The 23559-nt window shown below is 35.0% G+C and overlaps 1 protein-coding gene and 1 pseudogene across 1 annotated transcript; one reads left to right on the top strand and one right to left on the bottom strand.

The window, feature by feature from the left end:
* The window catches only part of LOC128163202 (THO complex subunit 3-like), a 51737-nt pseudogene that overhangs the window by 4258 nt on the left and 23920 nt on the right, over positions 1–23559 (bottom strand).
* Positions 11107–12806, top strand: LOC128162587 (uncharacterized). Its single transcript, XM_052825833.1, has one exon. The coding sequence runs from the start codon at positions 11205–11207 to the stop codon at positions 12804–12806; it is 1602 nt and encodes a 533-aa protein (XP_052681793.1). The 5' UTR covers positions 11107–11204.

Here is a 23559-nt window from a genome sequence, read left to right as displayed (position 1 = left end):
CCCACCCCTTATTCTGGAATTATGACCTTTTGTGACAAATTCTGTTTGGAACCATCAAAAAAGTAATGCATTATTTAGGTTTATCAGTTATCATGAACAAATGATTATCGGAATATATATCTGATTATATTAACCGCCAATGATTTTGTCCATCAACATTTCTAAAATTAAAAATTTTAATTTTCCATCAGCTCATGTTTTGACAAAGACTACTTTAGAGCCGTTTAGTACGGGAAAAAGATCTATCAAATCCTGTATGACGTCATAATGAATAAATGACATCATAGCAATACACAATCAAATCAATTATGATGTCATAATAGAGTTAGCACATCAAAGCATCATTGCAATGATAGTTACGTGGTACGTGTCCTGTTCACCCTTAAAAAATCAAAAGGTCTCTTGGCCAAGTTGTTTGTGACCTTGTACTAGGCTTTGCAAACACAAAAGCAAGTCCTTCATTATGGTTGATAAAAATATTGATAGTAAAAGTAACTTTAAATAATTTTTAAATTTCAGTAAATCCTAATATGTTTTACGGTGCTACCGTTCTGGCGAGCGCAGCAAGAATTACACATACCTTGCATCATTGTCAACTTCTAGTTTCATTTAGGTATCAACCAACGTCAAAGAATTTTTGAGAGAGTATTTCTCTACAAAAAGTATGTCAAAGGTACTAATTTTAATGGTTATGATACATACAGCACAACCCCCTACCCAGAGAGAGAGAGAGAGAGAGAGAGAGAGAGAGAGAGAGAGAGAGAGAGAGAGAGAGAGAGAGAGAGAGAGAGAGAGAGACCGGTACCTGTTTGTAGGTGTGTAATTTCCCACTTTTAAATTCAATAGTCTGACTATATGCAATATCTACATAATTTTTTTACCTGTTTATTTTTTCACTTTATTCCTTTTTATTTAGTTCAAAATGTTCTATTGTCTATTTCCTCCCTTCTCATATACTTACCTGCCTACTGTACATGCATGCACAATAAGCTGTAAAATGGATCGATATGACAGTAAAGTATGGCTCTTGCTAGTTTATATATATAAAATCTATATTAAAAAAAAGATTAAAAACTAGAGACGAGCTCGTTGCAAGCAACGATTAGGTTTTCCGTCGTAGCTGCGTCATACTTGTGACGTATTACAAAAAATTGATGGCTGACCATAGTACAATATTAGATGTGTAAACACTGAGAAACAAAGTATTATATTTCTGTGACCGCGTAGATTTTACGGTGATAGAGAATTCGTCTGGATCTGCATCGGTCGTGTGCAGTACGAACCGGGTGAGGGAATGTTGGCATAAAGTGTATAAGGTAAAATGTTGGGGCGCGCTGTGGGCCGTAAGCTAAAACGAAGGGTAGGTTTGCCGTATTCCCGAAGGTCCACCAGTATACAGTTCCAGAGAAATAAACAGGCAATTGATGCAGGATTCCACATTATTGGACGAGACTCAACGATGGCAACATTATAACAATTTAACAGACAGACATGTTACAATCAAGTCGGATATGGCCAGAAGTGGCCTCCGGACTCAAGACTCTGGGAGAGTCGTGCGTGGCCGGGGCTGGCCGCCGTATTCCAGACTGCGCATTGACAATTGTACACAACTATTTATAAGAATCTTAACAATGAGTATAAATTGACAGGTAATGATATAAGCAAGCTGAGTGAAAGGTTCACAGATTTAAAATAATTAAATAAACTCAATGAGTCTTTGATGTCCAAGAAATGAAATCTGATAATTGCACAATGTTGTTTAAAGAGATTAACAGTCCCTGAGACATGACACTCTGTCTCTTTGAAATCACATATAAAGTCTGAAAAGTGTCAATCACTAAATAAAAAAGTAACTATGTAAGAAATAAACTGTGAGAAAAAATTACGAAACAGATGTTGAATTTTACAAGTAAAGTAAACAAAATTATAATTGAACAGTGCATTTTGCACGATGATACTACATGTATATAAGCAAATACAGATCTTAACACGTTGTCCCTAGTTTGATTTGCCGCATTTTATTCACAGAGTGGGACTGTGGTTATGCCCGGTACGAAGGTAAAAAGACCATTGGCAAACGTTTTACACGCATTTTTATCGAACGCAAGCGCCAATGAATCTCTTATCATATATGCGGAGATCCTGGAAATTCTACAAGGGGTTTTGAAGAATAATTTTGTATTTCGAGGAGGGGGAATATGCGCGGATCAGAAAATTTTTCCGGGGTGGGGGTTGAAAAGTCAGACGATTATTTGAGTTTGCCAAGGGATGTCCGAGGCATATTTGGTAAGTTTATAATGTACACGTAATTGACAGAAATTTTGCTGGGGGGGGGGGGTCCGGGTCTGGAACCCTTCCCCTTCTAGATCCGCGCCGGTAATTTTACTGTAATTTTAACCATTTTTATTTAATTATTCATGTTCATAATTATCAAAAACCAATATTACCTTTCAAAGCAGTTAAAACTTAAAACTTAAGATACGAACTATTTAGTCTTGGTGAGTATTGCGTCCGCGTACGAAAATAATGGCAATTTTCAAGAAATTCGGATGGACAATCTGTGTCCTAAGTCGTCCATCCGATTCTTTTTCTGACTAAAAGCTACAGACCTGAAGTTAGAGATTGTCAAACTCTAATTGATTATGTCAATTTGTTTGTCTCAAAGAATCATTTTTTAAATATATAAAGTTTTACCTAAAAAAATAGAAATCGGGCACAATTGTCAATGTTAGCATTTTACAATTTTATGGTCTAATAATATTTCAAGAAAAAACTCTTCATTGCTTTATCCGAAATATTGCATGAAAAAAATTTACATCGCATTTTTTAAATTACAAAAGGATATTCAAAATGAACCGATTAACCGCTAACAAACAGGCATAAAGAGAGACTGAGAACCAATTTCTTCTCTTTTTTTTTTTACATCAAAAGAAATTCAAAAAGTAAATCAAAATATAATTTTTTTCTGTATGCGTTAATGAAAATGTAAATCAGCAAGGGGTTCTTTTTCGTGCAAGCACCCACTTAACAAATTGTTACACGGGTCTACAACGATGACAAATATCGAAAAGGCAATATTGTGGGTGAAGGATGAATGTGTAGTTTGTTTTTTAAGTTTATTTTTGATACATGTAATTATATTTATCTAGATCGGTTATGTTTGTTAATTTGTTTTGTTTATTAAAGAGGGGAATAAAGAAATGAGTAATTTCCAATCACGTAGCATCGTTTTTGAAAGTGGGGGGGGGGGGGCAAACTCATCCAACAAATCTTGACAAGCACAAAAATTTAAAAAAAAAAAATTCTGAAATTTTTCAAAATTTCACTCATAATTTCATGATTTTCATACCATTTTTTTACATGCGATCAAAATGGGGAGGGGGGGGGGGGGCAACTCCATGATACTTCAATTTTTTATGTAAATTTTATAAAAATAGTTTGCTTCGAGAAAAAGTGGGGAGAGGACATCTTTATGTCATATAACATGTGAAACTGATTTCATTCCACCCACAAGCTTGAAATAATGAAATAATTTTAATGAAAACAATATAAATAGATGTCATAAATCCCATATCAAACGACATATTACCAATTGATTCTGCGCGTCTTTTTAATGAATTTATAAACAGCGGCAAATTCTAAAATGTATTTCTAAAGATAATGTTAGCTGCAAGTCTGTAGACCTTGTATGAAAAATTTCGGATGGTAGTCAATTTTTCCGGGATACAGACCGACAGCAACATATATGCAGCTAAGGTAACTAAGAATGATTCCAAAAAAATACTTTGTTGAGTAATGCAAGCTTTTAAGAAAGCAATACTTATATTTGTTTAAAATATAACACCCAAATACTTCGTCTTACATTCGCTATTTGTAGAACAAGCAGAACCAGTATCAGTCTGACCGGCCTCACCATATACATTGTTGGAATTTTATTGTCCTAGCATTGCATTGCTCTGCATGTACACCATTTCTTTTAAAAATTAAACACTTAAAGTGTTCATCTATATGGCTACACATAACGTACACACGTGATTCAAAATAACCCACACGGAAAACGGTAAAGAATTCAGTCATTGAGTCTACATTTTATAGAACTTGTAAAAAAAAACACATTGCGGGTCTGAATGTTTGTTGATATGTCACTATATAGTTTGTTAATTATTTTCGATTGCTAAGGCTACAGCGTATTTGATGAACAGTGAACAACATTTTTTCCATGCCACTTTTTTCCATGGAAGATAGCGAATACAAGTATAAAGCATTTATAAAATTTATTTAATTACCTCTTTAGAATTGTGTATGGAATAAATAATTTATAAGTTGCTGCTGAAGGTTGTTTGGTATTTTCGTTTGTAGATGTTTTGCAAGTAAAAAACCTGAAACGCGGGGCAAGTCATAATTAACATCCCTAATAACCGTAACTTAAAACTAGCGGCTTTGGATTCAAATATTATCGTATACGAATATTAAGTTTACTTTTTAACGAGGCCGGGTCTAATTTTTTCTGCCCTAGATTTTTGAATGAAATTTTTTACAAGAATTTCTAGTGATATAATTATTATTTTAAGATTAAAAAATAAGACATTTACCACACCGTTTGTTTAAGGGGTCATCTCAAAGTTCGTTAATTTTTAACATAGGTCCCTATGGGATTTTGCTTGAAATGTACCAAAATTTCACATTTTTTAAACTTCTGCCCTAGGGATTTCTTTTTTTGTTCTACATATTAAAGTTATTGCTAAAAGGCATCAAATTGTCTAATAAAAAAACCCGTTTACCTCCTGGTTTGTTCCAGGGGTCTTATCAAAGTTATTTTTTGTATGCCCAATTTCTAAGTTTGTCAGATAATGGCTATTTTTTATTTCACAAAGACGGAAATTGTGATCTTTATTGTGTTATTAAAACATTACGACATATTTAAGTAATAAATAAATATATAACATCACATATTAAGGGTAATTAATATAAAATACATACTTAAATAAATGCTTTAAGCGATATTTAGGCGGGTTAAGAAAACGTGACAGAGGGTTAGGTTTGCTGAACCCTCTTTACGTTTCGACCCGAGCCCAAATATAGCTTATACTTCGAGACATTTATGTTTATTCCACAATATAATATCAATTTTACACATCAAACGAGCTATTCTCAACAAATTTCGCTGAATATCTGCAGTTGAAACTATCACGCCATGGCGTCAACAAAGCAAAAAGATGACGTCACAATACAAATGAAACGCTGCGCGAAAGCGTGCGTACTCGTTCTGTACTCGGCCTCGTTAAAATCATCTCCACGATGATAATTATATTATATCCATCGCAAATTGCCAGCGTACATTGTCATGTCAGTAATACACATTGTGCTTTATATGACGGCCGTGTATACGTATTGTAGAAAAGTTGAGTTTAATTACCATGCATTGGAACCATTTTATTAACACATCTCCCAGTACTGAAACAATTCAAAATGTCTCTGTTACAGTAACACAGTGGGGCGTTAAACGTGTAAGTCCAGCTCTACAAGCACATTCACTGTCGTCTAGGCGACGGCCTGAATACAGCTAGCGACCCTCCTATCGATCGGTTACCTGAGTCTCGTAATGCATCTAAATATAGACAGGGGCACAGTTATGAAACAAACAACAAAAATAAGGTCAAAGAGGTTTATCTATATGAAATGAAAATGTACATATGTATAAAAACATGTGTGAATTTTATGTTGAATTATTTTTGCGCGCTACATGTCTCAGTTAATGCATTACAAGAAACCCTTTCATAACCTCATCAACGTGCGCACCCCCACACAAAATGGACCGAACTGACACGATTGTTTCTGCAAATACTGACTATAAATTACGAAAACATTAAATTGAATACTATAGAAGGATTCAAAATTAATTTCTTTACAACTTTGCTTCAATAATGCATTAGAAAAGTTTATTCCTTTTTAAGTTATTGACAAGAAACTTTGGACGCCTCTAACTCCCTAATTATAAGGGCCAGCCCCTTTTTCGGTATACCGAATGAAAGGTCTGGGTAAGACCAAGAACTTTTAAAATACATGTTAGAACAAATTTTTATCAGGTAAAAAACTAACACGGAAAATACGCGAATTTTTTTTATTTTTTTTCTTACCTTTGTTTCAACATCCATACCAACCCTTTTATTTGCATTTAAATAATCAATAAAATATATCTCGCACAAATCAATGTTTTAGCTTCCAAACCAGCCCATCATTGAGACTCTGCCAGTCATCGTTAAAGCTAAACCCCCTGGACAAAAGAAGTCGTTAAATTTTACTAAAAGGGGAATAACTCAAAACTGGTTTGGGATTTTCCTCAACTAAAATATGCAACGACAACATCACACGGCATGTTATCAGTCCTGAAAATTTCAAAACAATCGGTGAACAAATGAGCGAGATATTAAGGATCAAAGTTGGCGTCTAGAAGAAAAAAAAATAATAAGAAATTTGAAAATTTTTCAGAATAATAGTAAGGTTTTCCGCTGAGAGCGGAAAACCTTAACAAATCATATGTCAATGAGGCAGGCATTACAGATGTTTGATCCACCTGTACATTTATCGCGGGAAAAAAAGCGCAAGTGCATTGTGACGTCATCCATTACTTTGTTCGTCTTTGTTTACGTTTCTCGACTCATGGAAGCATGTAACAAATCTTTTGAGTCTCGCCAAAGCATATGCGGTACTCAAAACGTGTCTTCAAACTTTAAGTCACCGTAAATGACGAGTTAAAAGTCAGCCATTTTTGGCATAGCACCACGGGTGAAAACATTAGAGAGCATTATGGGACGTAGACAAAAAAATTTGTTTGATGAACTGTAGGTTTTGCTCGTTCTTTTTCCCGCGCACACTGGTTCTTAGAGCTCGCTTCGCTCGCCAGCGCTGCGCGTCGGCGAGCTGCGCTCGCTATTACATTTTTTCAGCTTGTATACATGTACAATTTGTGACAGATTTCCTGGTTTCAGGGAACAGTTGTCAGCATCAACCCAACAGCACCCGGTCGCCATAGCTATACAGGTGAGGGGAGGTGTTACTGCTACCTGTATGTGTGTCTGTCTCACTGGTCCAGGTGTTCTCTCTCCACCTGACCAGCATGTGTACTGACACCTGTTCTGTGTACCCTGCTCACTCCACCCAGGGTAAACACCTCACTACCCTGACTAGAACAAAGTGGGCACCCCCTACCTGTGATACCAGTCAACTAAGTGTATGTGTCGGGTTTCTAACCTTTTACCATTCATCATGCACCAAGATTTGCCCGTACCAATAATATCAATTAGCTATCTGGCACCGCTATTCGAACCGATCTGACTATCCTATTCCTCCCCCTTAAATGATCTTCGCCCTCGAAGATCACTCCAGGCTCTTCCCCTGGCAGGAGTTAACCTGTCAGTTCCAGGGGTTAGTCATGGCACCAAATGTAAATGTAAATGTAATGGGCACATGTCCTCGACTCTATCGACTGAGCTACTCGGATGCCGGTATTCAATCGGTCTGACTGTCACAGTTCAATAATGCTTCATTATACTGCAATGTTTCAAACTTCATCTATCTATTAAATACATGTACCTCAGTGTGTTTATGCTGCCTTGCCCACTCGTCAAGAAGAACAGGTCCCCGTCATTGTTCCACGAGATCTCATTGACCTCAAACTTAAACTGTTCCTCGGCCTTTGACCTGTGACTTCTGACATCAATAAATGAAATTAGGTCGTCCTTGTTGCCCACAGCTATAGTGCTGCCATCTGGTGACTAGCATATGTTTATGTTTTCACCTTGAATATTGATTTACAGTTAAGGTATAGCAATAGTACAAAAAATCAATGGAATTTCACATCCATTTATTGAAGTGTCCAAAAGTCCCTGTACATTTGTATTAACCATGTTGACAGCTGTTTAATCTCAAAGTAAGTATTGATAATGTCTATAGATCAATTATTCAATAATTGTCAGACTAATCAATGATTGAAAAAAAATTGGTCATCTGTCGATATCAATGTGGATTAAAGTACATTATAGTTAGAGTACTTTCACCGGTTTACAATTGTCAAATTTTACAATATTAAACCAAAAAATAGCTTTTGAAATATTTGGAGAGGTAAAAAATGTAACATCCCCAGCGGAATTCGAACTCATGACCAACAGACTTGTAGTAAACCTTCTTACCCACTGAGCTACCCTGTAAGCTAGTTACAATATTGAGAAAGAAATTACTTATATAATTACACTTCATTTTATTGTTTATTTTGATAAACAAAACGTCACAATATAGAGGTGTCCCATACAACCTTAATTTTATTAATAAATACCTGGTAGTTTAGATGCATAAACAGATCTTTAAGTTGTTTTCCGACATTAAATTTGAGCATGATATCTACATAATTGACATCATGCTAAAACGACATAGATTCAGAAATTACATTTTCAAGGATGAAGATAAAAAGACAGTATATTTGTAAAACAGTTATATTCAAGTTTTTGTGGCCTTCCTATATACTATCTCAAAATTGACAAAAATTATTCTGTTGATTTTTGGGTTATACTGTTCAACAGACATGTCGAAAAAAAATCCTCATTTAAAAAGAATAGGCCCATGGGTGTTACTACAGTATTAAGGTAAGGTTTGCTGTTACAGGGAGATAACTCACACATTTTCATTGTGACGTAACACCAACTACCCTTTATTTCAGTAATGACGTCAAAATTTATATGACGTCATAATTGATTTCAGGGTTTTTTTTATTTCGCGGTTTTTTTTAGTTTCAATGAAAAAATAAGAGGACACAAACATTTTATCAATTTCCACGAAAACGAAATCCGCATCATATGGTTTTGAATAGTGTTTTAGAAAAATTAGATTACCCATATTCTAAGATACGTTTTTCCTGAAATCGGTGGACTTGGAAAGGTTTCAAATAAGATGTTTTCTTTTACATAATAGTAGTCCAAAATTAAGACTTTTGTTGCATTTATTCTATTTTTAGATAGTTCATCAGAAATAAATAAAAGTGAATCATGATATTAATAGTGATATTATTTTCAAACATTTTAAGCATAAATAACCCCCATAAAAGTCGCATATGAAATGTACATATTTTCACGAAATTGTTTACATTTCCAAAAATGAAAATTGGAAATCATGAACTTTGACCTTTTGTAGTTATAAAACGGGACAGGCAAAATTCATTTGAATTTCATGTGAAAAAAGACTTTTAAGTATAGTGAACAAAATGATATGTAACTTTTGTACAACCTCTAAAAAATGCAAGCCGCAAACCTTACCTTAAATTTAACTATATATTTTTACTAAAGCTGCACAACTTTAGATACAGATTAAAAATTCAAAACAAACTTCTGGAAAAAATCCTCTTGACACCTTTTTAAACAACACTTTATTTACAATTTTCTAGCAAAATACACATGTCTGCATCCAGCAAGGCGTGAGACTTTGTTTGCTTCGAAGTTACACATGTACTTAAAAATCAAACCCGGGCCTTTTCACCCCCCCCCCCCCCCCCGGATTCGACACGCATCATAAATTCAAAATGACCTCGCATTTTTACAAAACTGGGATAGACATCTTACATATTGTTTTCATCTGATAAAAAAAAAATCAGCTCCTGCCGCGTGCGGAAACGCCCCGAATTCAAAGGGGAATTCGGGAATTAGTTTGTCTCAGCCATGTTTTGCCACCTATAAATTTCTGTTTCACAGTTCCACACTCAAGCAGCCTACCATTTGGTCTCTGTCATTGTCTAGCTGGAAAACGCTGACAGTTTTGTCAAAGGACCCCGAGGCCAGGCGCCGTCCGTCACAGCTCCACGCCACGGAGTGTACTTTGGAGTCGTGCGCCGTGTGCTCTCGCATTCTCTTGTTTTGCTGAAAATGTTTTCGCATGTTTTCAATGTAAGTCGCCATCTTTGGACTGTGTAGAATAAAAACATACCGAGTGGATTGAAAAGTTCCGGAAACTAGAGGCCCACGTGACATTTCGCTGACTTAACAATTTCTGATGAAAGTCTTGCTGAAGTCTTACCGTTGTTTTAATTTCTTTATAATTACTGTGTTTCAGAATCTAAATTTCAGCTCTCTACCATACCTAAAGTAAAGTCATCAAGTTTGGCATTATTGAAAATTAATTTTAGTATTCCTTACTGGAACAGATAATTAGACAAAATTGCAACTGTATAATTTCAAAAATAATGATTATTAATCTGTTTTCTATGATTAAATAATCATGATTTTATAAAAAAAAAAATTTAATAGGGGTAATGCAAATTTGCATAATGTTGATAATTTTTTCCAATTTTTGTTGCAAGTTAGACATAACTTCTGGTTTCTAGCTGATTTCTGATAAGTCTCTACATTTGTATGCTGATGATGGGATTTGAACCCACTCTTCATTCCAAAAGGAATGTGTGCACCATTAAACCACACCAGCTTTTATAGAGAAATAGAGGAATTCTAGTCATAAAAAACAAAATCTATTTCTTTAAAACTAAAAATAGCCTACATTTTAAAGCTGAATTGAATATGTTTAGCACACAGGCACCAGAAGTTATATATTTTTCTCATAATAAAAATTAATATATTGCCCTTTACCTAATAGTGATAAAAATGTCAGATCTATTTAAACCTCCCAACAATGGGTGACCTGGATTCTGGACCAACACATACACAAGCTCAAATTACTACCTGACATTAAATTCATTCACATGATCTTGCACAGGTAGCAACCGACAAGGAAGAATAAACACCTGACGCCCGCCATGTTGGATCATGAAGACCTGTAGTTTACCAATGGGGTATAACGTTAGGTAAGTTTTATATTTCACTTTTTTAATGTGTTTTCTTAATAGTCGAAAATTGTTTGGACAAATATTTTTTTATGTTTGAATTCATTCTTTTTTTGTAATCAGTCATGAAAAATAAAAAAAAATACTTGTACATGCATGACTCTACACAGATATAAATTTTATCCATGAAATAGAATATATCTGAATCTTAAATATAATAACACATTAATCAAACCAAGATAATACATGTATACATCATATACATTCTGAATATACTTTTCAGGTTTTGTTCCCCTATAGTTACAAGGGTTCCCTAACCATTGACCCCTGGAACAGTGCCCAGGATGTTGTACGCTGCACCCTGTGTCAGGACTCTGTGGCCCCCATGTACTGTGAAGTTTGTCATATACATCTGTGTAAAGACTGTGTAGAGACACATTTCTCTGATTCCTCTAAAGTTCATAATGTGGTGCCACTTAAACAATATCTAACCACTTTGAACAATCCTAAATGCAGGAAACATCCCACCAAACAATGTGAACTCCATTGTGAACAATGTAACATTCCTATTTGTGCAAAGTGTATTTCCTCTGGAAAACATTCAGGACATAAAAAAATTGACATTTTCCAAAGCTTTGAAATTAAAACAGAAGATTTACACAAAGATTTGCAAGAATTAGAAAAATTCATTTATCCTAAATACAAAGAGATTGCATCTAACATACCAGTACAGAAAGCTGATCTGAGTAAAAACTCCCGGAATTTGACAACAGCAATTGACAAACAAGGAGAAGTCTGGCACAGAGAAATAGACACCATTATCACAAACCTGAAATCTAACGCGGAGGAAATGGAATCTAAACACCTGCCCATCCTAAATAAACAGGAAGATGAAATCACACACACCATTTCTGAAATCACACAGACCATTGCTGAACTGAAGAAGTTACTGAACTCCAAAGATTCTTGCCTTGTCTCTGAGTACAAATCCAGGAATGCTGCATTCAGAAGATTGCCTCCTAAACTCAAAGTGTCCTTACCAAACTTTAGGCCTCAGGAAATCCACACAGATCAGCTGATTAAACAGTTTGGTTCTCTGTCAGCATTATCTTTTACAACAGAGGAACAAGACTACAGCATGCCACCTCAGGGAGCCGAGTCCTCTCCCCAAGACCGGTCACTGATGGATGTACCCCGGGTCATCACAGCTATAGACACAGAGTATGAGCATGGAGTATACAATGTGACGTGTTTGAATGATTCACTGATCTGGACGCGTGGTAATGGCAACATGATGAACCTCTACAACCTCCGGGGGGAACTAGTGAAGTCCATCCAAACCAAGTCAGGGAACAGGCCACAGGACATAGCAGTGACAAGGAGTGGGGATCTAGTTTATACTGATTACTATGATAGAACTGTGAACATAGTGAAGAATACACAGATACAGACAGTGATCAGACTACAGGGGTGGAGACCCCTCGGTGTCTGTAGTACCTCCTCTGGTGACCTCCTGGTTGTCATGGTCAGTGATGATGATGATAAACAAACAAAAGTTGTGCGTTACTCTGGCTCCACAAAGAAACAAAGTATTCAGTACGACGACAAAGGACAACCTCTCTATTCCTCTGGTGGATACATCAGTGAGAACAGGAACCTAGATATCTGTGTGTCAGACAATGGAGCCCATGCAGTAGTGGTGGTCAATCAGGCCGGGAAACTCCGGTTTACCTACACTGGTCCTCTCTCTACTACCAAGGTATCATTTGATCCAGCCGGCATCACAACAGACAGCCAGGGTCGGATCCTGACAGTAGACTGTGACAACCACCGTATCCACATCCTGGATCAGGACGGACAGTTCCTCCGCTACATTGACAACTGTCATTTACAGGATCCATGGGCTTTATGTGTGGACACCAGAGACAACCTCTTTGTGGCTGAGCACTACACACGTAAAGTGAAGAAAATCCAATATTACATGTAAATCAATCAACTGTATAAATTACATGTAAACGAAGCGTATAAGTATATATTACATACTGTGTGTAATATAATGTACACAAACTATACACTATCAAGTGACTCTATGTATATTACATATAGACAAACTCCTTTTTTATTTATAGATGTATATATAAAGTGACTGTTTTTACTGTGTCTATAATCTGTGTTTGTTACATTAGAATGAATGGACTGTATTTGTTACATGTGGTTATCAGCAAACTCTGTGTGACATGTTTTAATTACACATAATGGGTAAACAGACAGGTAGCACTCAATTCTTTACCAGCAATGGAGCGAGGCCACAATGGGACTGGGACCCATTACTTATATAGAGAAGTGAGACCAGTATATTAACCCAATCATAATTCACATCCAATGAGACAATTGTTGTGACTTACCTTTAAACCTTCAGAATTAGAGTAGATGTTTGATTTCCTGCTAATCTTGTATCTTCTGTTCTAACTTTACAAAATCCTTGTGTGGAATATATTTTGTCCCTTGGTGTTTTTATCTGAAAGATTTTCCAGAACTGCTTACAAGATTTCTAAAAATGTATTTAGACAATGAGTATATTGACATATATATACATGATACTTCTTATGAATGCTTTATGATAATTAATGTTTTTAAATAAAACTTTAAATAAAGAAATCAATGTATTGTTTTCAGCAAGTAGCCTTTTAAATTTGATATCAACCACATGATGGCGTCAAAACTGTGGCACCTGCAGGGTCAGCAATTATCCAATTGTCATGCTAACAAGTAATTTAATTTAAAAGAGGGAGGGGAATTATATTATATATCAAATAAAAGTACAAAGTTTGTACATATAAGTACCGGTACCAATTTGTCTTCGTTGAAGCAGCAGTTATACTGCCTATCTGTGGTCAGTGGAGCAGTGAGATATGAGGCTCTCTCCCTCTCTCAGCAAGTGCAGTAATGAGTGTGGGCTGACAGCAATATCTGAGATGATTTGACTGCTATTTGATGACTGTAACAAGTAAAATACATGTGAAATATGAAAAAAGTGCTTGTTTTAAGATACGTAAGCTTTTAATAAAGGCTGGATTTTACCCAAATTTCAGGTAGAGATGCTGAATTGACTGATCATGAAATGTCAATATTTAAGATGCAAAATTGTTATTTCTGGATTGAGTACATTAATTAGCAAGAATATATTCTAATGAATTAAATGGAATATGGAAGGATGATGATAAACAAATTATTTACTAATATTTCCATTTCTCTAAACCCCTGCTGTTGATTTAATTGGGAGATAATTTTTACGCTCTATTTGAATCATGCAAACATTTGAGAAAGGGCATTCCTATGGCTTTAAACCAAATACTCTGCCGCACAACAAGGCTGCATTGATGCAAGCTTTGTGAATTATACCTTGTGCATACAAAATCTTATCTCCTGAAATGACATAACTGGTCAACAATCCACCGTCAGCATCAGAGAGGAAGAAATAGTCTAGCGACTGGGGGCACCATTATCTTCTTGGTGGTGGGCACCTTAGAGTGAAACAAAACATTTTGTAAACTGACATTATTAAAAAAAAATAATGCTCAATTACTTTTGCAAAATTAAGACCATTTATTAATAACTACATTTAATTCCCTATGTGTAATCTGGGATTATGAAACATAGATTAAAATCCATGCATTTTAAAACTTGTATCAAAATAATTGGAATGATGTATAAGCCAGTATGTATGTAAAATTTAAAAATTACATCATTATTAAAAGATCTACCCGGTACTTGATGTTGGCATCTAGTCAAAGGGAGGCAACTTCATCATTTAAACAACATGGATATTGTCATTCCTGTGCTAAGTGAACAGTTTTTACATACTGTACTGCAGTAGAGCAGACTGAGAGAAACCTTCCCACAGACTACTTCAATCAATTTTGCAAAACAGCTGAAATGTCTTTCGGAGTCATCAGGAGCAGTGACTGTGACCTGCATGGAAATGCAGAAGCTTCCAACAAGAACGGGACTCAAGAGTGCTGTGTGTACCTTCACATTCGACCATTACAACCCCTTCAAGGAAGTAGAAACAAATGCATATCATCTTTGAATACTAAGAAAAAATTACCACCAGCATCATCCAGACGACTGGTCTCTGTATTACGAACCCGACTTAAAATGTACCCCCCCCCCTCCACTCGCAAAGAATGCGGTCCCTCACCCTTAACCCCCTTAGGCAATCTACCGTGACTAGGCTACGTTCAGAAGAATATTACAATGTATGAGCATATTAATTATAGTACAAAGCGCTGTTCTATTTAAAGTATTTATCTACAATACATACTAATATTTTAGTATTTATCTACTACAATATAATATGTTAATTATATTATAATTTTATATAAGGTACATATCGTAGGATATCATCATTTTAAGTCAAATCCGGTTCACTCCCCGCCCCACCTTATTTTGTATCAAATTCGCAGCCCCATGCAATATGAAATGCTTTCCGACGCCCCTGGAATGAGAATCCTATCGATCATGTGCGGGTTCAGATAATTTCCCACGGCGGGGAGGGGGGGGGGGCTTCTTACTTTGTGAATTAAATAAGGTTGAATTTTTCGGGGGGGGGGGGGGGGGGGGGGCTTCGACTCTCATCTAGATCCGCGCATTTTCATGACTACTAAAAGTTACATTTATATTGATTTAGACGTAGTATGTTTTTGGTAATTTGTAGGGTACAACGGAAATATTTAATTTGGGGTTTTTAAAAAAAACAAAAGTCCCGAACATCAATGTTACACAGAGGAGGGTTGGGGTGTTCTGCCCAGATGATTAACTCGGTTGTAACTGGGTTTGATGGGGGGGGGGGGAGGGGTTAAAGATATACAGTTCAATTACCAGTACATCATTGAAATTGATTACGGTTGGATTAATATTTTTTAAGGTCCCGCATCATGTATCTTTCTTTCCAAATTATGAAATATAAAGCAAACTATACGCGTATATAGCGTAAACGTTACAGAACGGGAACAGACCTAGAATAAGACTTGCCGTAGACAAGGTACAATGTTTTGGAAAAAAACACCGAACTGCGCCTTACCCCCCCCCCCCCCCTCCCCCCAAAAAAAGTTTCTCCCGTGACCGTAATTGAATGTACATGTACATGTAACTACAATTGTATTAGGACTACTAAGCATTAAAAACAATTAACCTATCGATATTTTATCAATGTAAAGTAGTCCCCTTCAACATCCGGTGTTTATTTTACTGAGTAAACATGTGGAAAATATGAAAAATACATAAACTTAAGCAGTATCGCTAAAAAAAAACCAGGTTTAATTTATATATAATAAAATCCACTAGTATTTTCTGCTCTATTTCTTATGAAAATCGATTAAAGTTATTAGGACTTTTTAGGTTTGTTACTGATTTACTACGGACATATAAAAAAATATAATGAAAAATCAATTCTTAAAATTTTTCTTTCATGACAATAGAATTAACTTTCTTGTTGCATAATTGTAAAAGAAGTTGTTTTAAAAATACGTATGAAACATATTTTCAATTTAAAAACATATAGAAATCAATGGAACTACTTAATATGTAAATTACATGTAATATAAAAAGTATAATTTATATTCTTATAAACAAAAAGAATCCGATTATGAAAACTGGTTCTTTCATAACACTTGACAATTTATACAGATCTAATTTGCAAATTTTCAATTATTTCGATTGTTTCAAATTTTTAGACCACATATCTTTATCCTTGTTTTAATTTTTGTTCTTAAAAATAATATTTAATGTGGTTTTCACTTTGAAATAATTTTATCGGCCATATCTTGAATATACATTAAGTACTGTATCTCAAGACTGGCATTGCTAAAGAAGATTTTTAAAAGCGTTTCACAGATAAGATAGCGCATTTGATACGGCGCGCAATGCCTACACCGGCGCCATTTGTCGCGGTACTTCAAACCGCTCGTGGGGGGGGGGGGGGAGCCTTATCAAATGAACCCCGACAAAATCATTATAAAAACCGTATCGACACAAAAAAAACCATTTTATTCCCCAAAGAGTTGACAACAATAGCAGAATGTCTTCCGCCAACGTAATGCAGTTAGCCAAGAGATTGGACCACTCCCATCCGAGATCTACTTTAAGAAAGCCGCGGGTATGATAAGGCATCTCACAGCGATCAAATTCCTCTGATCGATATGACGTCACAATAAGTAGCATGATGTCATATTTTACTCAGAAACATGTCGATTTTTACTTTATCTCTGGTTTTAATTATAAAAACTCGGACATAAAATATCACTAGAAACTCTTCTATAGTCTGTCCCAAGATATTTATGCAGCACATTTGGACGATTTTTAATAAAAATACACTTACCTGTGAAAGAAGTGCAGTTGAAATAGTTGAAAGGGATATTTTCCAAGATAATTTCATTGACACATTATCATCTTTCACTCGGAAAAAATTCACAGGAACGAAAACAGATTCCTTACGGAGATTTATAATGGGGAATGTTTACATCTTTTCTCCATTCGGAATACACTTGGAATACATTGCACAATATTTTAACGTTATCATCCGGGCTTGCTGCAATACAAAATCTCCGTAGACATCACATTTTTTAGCATTGTATTGAAACCCGATAAGCTAAGAGGGGCGTTTTGAATAAGAAATCTTGGAAATTTGTCATACTTTTGAATGAACATCGTTTGAATCCTGAGGTATTTATAAATATCAAGCAATTAAGCCAAATGTGAATCCAAAATGGAGGGCTTTATGGAAGATTTGATCGCGTACCAACCCGTCTCTATATCCCGATAGACATCCAAAAATGATACCTTATTCCTTATATTTACATTTGTTGCAAATTATGACACTAACAATGCTCCATACTTTCTCTTTTGTGATGACCTATAGAAAGCCGCTTCGATTAAAATGACGTTACAAAAAATAGTGCAACAATGTTGCAAGCATTTGATTATTGTGATAAATGAATATGACACTACTTTTGAGGAGACAACACTTATTTAACATTAAAAGGGGAAATAGAAAAGAAAATTCACTTGTACAATTGAAAAAACTGATTGAAGCTTGGCGGAATAGCACCACCTGTGTTTAAGTCGCAGAGCGGTTAGAAATTTAAAAACAAGCGATTGAAAGTTGAGTTTGAGTATACATAGGCATTTTCAGGGGGGGAATCTATCGCAGAATCAGATTCAAGAGCATAATGATTTCCTCCGACATTATAGAGGAAAGGGAGTTTAACCTCGATGATCTTTTTACGGAACAAATCGGACAGAAAACACAAGGAGTTAAATTTGACCGTGATCCGTGAATGTACTACACACGAAAGGTCTGTAATATTGCGTTTGCAATTTTGACCGAGGCTTGTAATAAAATCAGAAATGAATGTTAACTGAATTAACTGCTTTGACAAATTACGATTGTAATTTTCAAGAACGCCTCGTAACGATGTCGAACCATAAACATTCTGTTTACATGCCTAACGTGTTAGGCCTATCTAACATGAATCATTTATCCCCACAATTAATGTTATATTTTTTATGAGAATGAATGAATAAAACTTCGTATAACAAAATACAAATACGTTAATTTTTTATGCCTAAATTATGTTTTCATTACGATATCTAATAGGTGTGTTTCAGCACAAGTCGATTAGTTTGTGTACATAGAAAAAGTAGTGACCTATATTATTCATGCGCTACTTTGACCTCTTGACCCATAATGATGTTATGCAGAAATATAACAGCGGATTGCTCAAACAGTGTTATATAAGGGAAAACATTTGCAAATATTTATCATTGATGACGTCACAAGCATGTTTAAAAGAGAAGATCATGTCGGGAGACAAATTATCGGAATGCAGTGTAAACAATGCCAAAATAAGACTTATTTAATACAGATAACTAAGATTTAGATGAGTGTCAGTTAGAATTAATATAATCAGGATAATACAGGCATGGATATTTTGTTTAATCAGCGAGTGTTATAAGGTAAGCGGATCGACATTTATATGGCTCGACCAGCCTTTCCTCTGTCAGTGTGTACAAAAAATGGCAAAAGTGTAACACTACCCCGGATATTAGGAAAGATGATTTTGGTAACTATCAACGGTATATGACCTAAACTACCTGAAAAGTGCTGCTAGAATCGTGTGCTTTGTTGTTTTAAACGAAAAATACGTAGTATTTTCAATGAAATTTTAGAAGTTGAGAGGGTTTCCGATAAATATTTACAATATTTCTTTTATGCGATGTACAATAGGATTCTAGCAGTAATACTAATAAACATGAACTAATTGCCAATCGAATTATTGTAGCAAACATACAAATGAACTTCGGGGGGTAGTGTTACACTTTTTGATTTTTTGTTAAGGTAAAAAAGTGATCTATTTTTAACTGTCACGTGATACCATGGCACGGCAGCTTCAAAGGTTGAGTCGATTCCGAAGTAGAAAAATAATATCTTGGTGAACTCCTTCACTTGGTATTAATATCCCGCGCTGTTTTCATAAAAATAAACATTTTTTAAATTGATCATAATTTTGACGGTCATTATACTCTGAGTTGCCTTAACCTACCCGCGGCCTGCCTCCAGATTGTGATGCTCAACGAGAAATCTTAAATTTCCTTCGCCAGCAGACGATACCGAATGGCGCACGCTTCCGGTCGACGTTCTTTCCGGTACTCTCTACGTCTGCGCCTGGCGGCAATCGAGGGTCTACGCAACGTTTACTACGAATACGCCATGATCAAAGCGCAGGAGATGCAACAAGTCAGGCGTGACTCCGAAGAAGAGGAGGAAGAAGGACATGTCATGGTCCAATGATTTCACAGCTACCGTCCTATCAACATTTGCCATAAATAAGAAACGGCTCTTTTCAGAGCCACTAAAATTATTCGAAAAGAATGTCTCTATTACACACTCTGAACAAGGTAAAAGTGTACGCATTCACTAAATATATGTGTAACACAGCCACCTGACGTTATAAAACTTTTCTCCTAATAAAAACCCCATATCTAATAATACACTTGTTTATTATTAGATATGTTTTTTTATTATAGGAGAAAATTTTATAACGGCAGGTGCTTGCATGTTGTGTATCATAAGTAAAAGAAGATTGGTGAATAAGGCGTGTAAAATGCCCATATGAGGAATAATTACTAGTAGATACTGCAAAATTAAAATATCATTTAATCTGATACTTTAAAAAAAAAAATTAAAAACAATGTATATTTTATGTAACATCGGTTTGTAACCCTTATACATTTGAAATACTTGCAATAGGTTGCTTTAAATTGGCGTATGCGTGTCAGTGTCAAAACTAGTGTCATATCATAGTGATGTTTATAACTTCAATGCCTTTTCTTTTATAGAGTGGGTCAGAGCTCCATATTTTTGTCATAGTCTATATGTGGTTTAATGGAATTTCAACAGATTTTAATCAACAAAATGTGGAGAGATGACCCACTATACTTTAAAAATGTCATTTTGTAACCCAACAATTGAACATTTTAGAAAATTATTACAAAATATAATGTAAGATAAGAGTGATATTGAAAATTGCCCCCCATCCCCACATTAGGAATCTTATGATTTTGGTAATATTAAGTTTTTGATAGGTGTATAAGATTTTTTTTTTAATAATAGGTATAGTACGCTTACTGAAATTGAAACGCCTAACTTCCGCTACGCGTGGCCTTAACTATGGTTTTTGAGGGGTGTCAATTTCAACTGTTACCCTCCTAAATAGGCACTATTTATATAGTGCTATATGTTCTATCTTTACTTTACTCATAAATGTTATGCAATAACGATTGTGGTGCAAATAGCTGTAAGCACTATCATGATGATTGTGATATACCGTAACTTATTAGGTGAAGTTAATTAACCTCCCCCCCCCTCCCCGCAATTTTTTTGTAAACACTATTCCAAAATCTTAATCCTTAAATTCTTAAAAACAATTTACCTGGTTGTGATGACATTCATAGTAGCCGTTGTCCAAGTTTAAGTATTTATAACGGCGCATTGTCAAAACATCAAATGCGTATTCTGGTTTCCATTTGAAAGTGCCGAACACAGCTAGAGAGAGAGAGAGAGAGAGAGAGAGAGAGAGAGAGAGAGAGAGAGAGAGAGAGAGAGAGAGAGAGAGAGAGAGAGAGAGAGGAGAGAGAGAGAGAGAGAAAGAGAGAGAGAGAGAGAGATATTTTACAATAAATTTAAAGTTATTAATTTTGATAAATTTTAGATGATAATCAAAGTAACACGTACAGGTGTTAATTGTTATATTGATAAAACCAAGATATTGTGAGATACATGCAACTTTCAACGTATGGGCCAACTGTCACTTATATACACAAACAAGGTATTTCTTAAGCCATATTTAAACGAACGGAAATGTTATTTTATTCGATCATATCTGTGTTATAAAAGCAATAACATTTTAATAGTCTAATTCGAATCCATAGAACTCGATAAAAACATTATCGCCATAGCTCTAGAAACTGAGACTGGGCAAATGTACGTAAAACAAGGGCCTTTCAAATTAGATTTGCTATTTTTTTAAGGGCCAGTATCTTATTTCCGTTTTTGGTACATTTGAATCAATAAATCTTTAGCTAGCAACAAAATCTGACAAAAAAGACACTGAATATTATCTGTTTGTGTCTATTTTCAACTTAAAATAAGAAATTAGACCCAAGAAGGAATGGAAATAAATGATATGTCCATATAGGTACTACATGTACCCCCCCCCCCCCCTACTCAGAATCAACTGGTCGTCATCTTAGTTATATACATCGTTTAATAACAGGATTGTAAGTTCTTACAATTTATCATAAATCATTTATATAATCAGACAAAATTGGAGAGGAAGGATTCCTGAAACTTATACTCGGGATCTTTTGTCAACAGCTTGAAAATTGTATTTACTTGAAACTATTTTAGTGAAACTACTTTTGAGATAATTTGTGAATTAGGAAGAAGACATTAACCTGAAAAGACGGGCCCACAAAAAGACCGTTAACATTAATTTGAAAACATATTGAAGCTACTAGAACAATTTTAACAAGACCTTGGAATTTCAGTAGGGCGTAGCTATCTATGCCTTGTATCATAACAAGTTAATCAAAGTACTGAGAGCACTGAAAGACGGGGTCTTGAAAGTTTGAATTTGTAATTGTCCTTGATTTCCTCGAATATGCTTCCAAAATTTATGTGTTTGAATTAGTTGTTACAGTCTATGTTAATTCGGCTTTTATGCAATTGTCTGATACTTTGTCTAAATTTTACTCAATCCCGGCCTTCATAATTGTAGAAAATTGACACAACGGTATATTATGTAAAATAAGACCCCAAGGAATTTTTTTTAGAAATTACTACTAACTGGAAAATCAAACAACTATATCAAAAAAATAATAATCATTAGATTTATTCAATTTTGTGATCCAAGGGAAAATCCACAAGTCGGACGGTATCCGTAATAAAAGTTTTATGAAAACCCCGAAAACTCTAAATCTGCTGAATAAACAAACAAAGTAAACATTCGTATACCGATAACAAACACAGGCACCTGACGTGAGAAATATTTTTATTACAATAAGATTCCAAGAACTTTGACAATAAAAAGATTTGTCACGGTCGCCATTTTGATTTTTTAAGACCGACTTATCTGACACAATTTTCTTCATTTGCGATTCAAGCAAAATTAATAGGTAAAAATAAATCCGTTCGCCACTTACTACTTTTTTGTGTAAACTCGTGCATCACCTACACGAATTACGATACAACCGTTCCTTTCATGAAAAATCATACTCCGAAAAATCAGAGACATAAATAATAGAGATTGTCAACTCCGCCATTAGCGTGTAAATGTTAGGGACCAACCTTACTTTGAGAACTACAAGTGCAACAGCAATCTTGTATAAGTCATTAAATTTGAACCTGATAGTGAACATGAACATGAACCTGTAAATATTTTAAGCATGTTTTATTTATCAAATATTTACAAAAACTCTTTATTTAGTTTTTAAATTACTTTTTTAATACTTATTGACTGTTCACAAGGTAATGGTAATGCATTACTTTACTCATGTAATGGTAATGTAATGCATTACTTCAAGATAATTAAGTAATGGTAATTTAATGCCCTAATTCATGAGGTAATGGAAATGTAATGCATTATTTTACAATGTAATTCACCCCAAGCCTGATTCCAACTAAGCCGGAAAACATGAACGTTAACATTTAACTTGGTTCTTCAATCGATAAGATTGTATATATTATATGATGTATAAGTCTTCCAAAATGTAAAATCTATTATAGATTTTGCTTACAATGCATTGTTTAAAATTTAAATTCAGTTTAATCAACTAAAGAGCCAACGAACGAGAAGGCAAATTCAGACTTGTTTTAATTTCTTTGTACAAAATTCCTTTAGTGACGAACAGCAGTCATACCGCAAGTAGACTGGAAGCCAATGAAACACCTATTTAATTTGTAAAACATCTGTGTATAACCCGTCCCGATTTTAACTTCGGCTTGCGCATGAATTTTGGTAGTATTAAGGTGAAAGGTTGTCAAAATAAAATTCACAACTTTTCAAAAACGGCACATTGCGTTTGGGAACTCTAATTTCGATTCCCCCATCAACCTCTTCTTTTGATTTATGAGCTCGTACACAACTTAATCGTCAACGGCGCTGTGCATTCAGTTACGA

This window comes from Crassostrea angulata, chromosome 9 (genome assembly GCF_025612915.1).
Source record: "Crassostrea angulata isolate pt1a10 chromosome 9, ASM2561291v2, whole genome shotgun sequence".
Lineage (NCBI taxonomy): Eukaryota > Metazoa > Mollusca > Bivalvia > Ostreida > Ostreidae > Magallana > Magallana angulata.
This window is presented reverse-complemented; position numbering and strand designations above follow the sequence as displayed.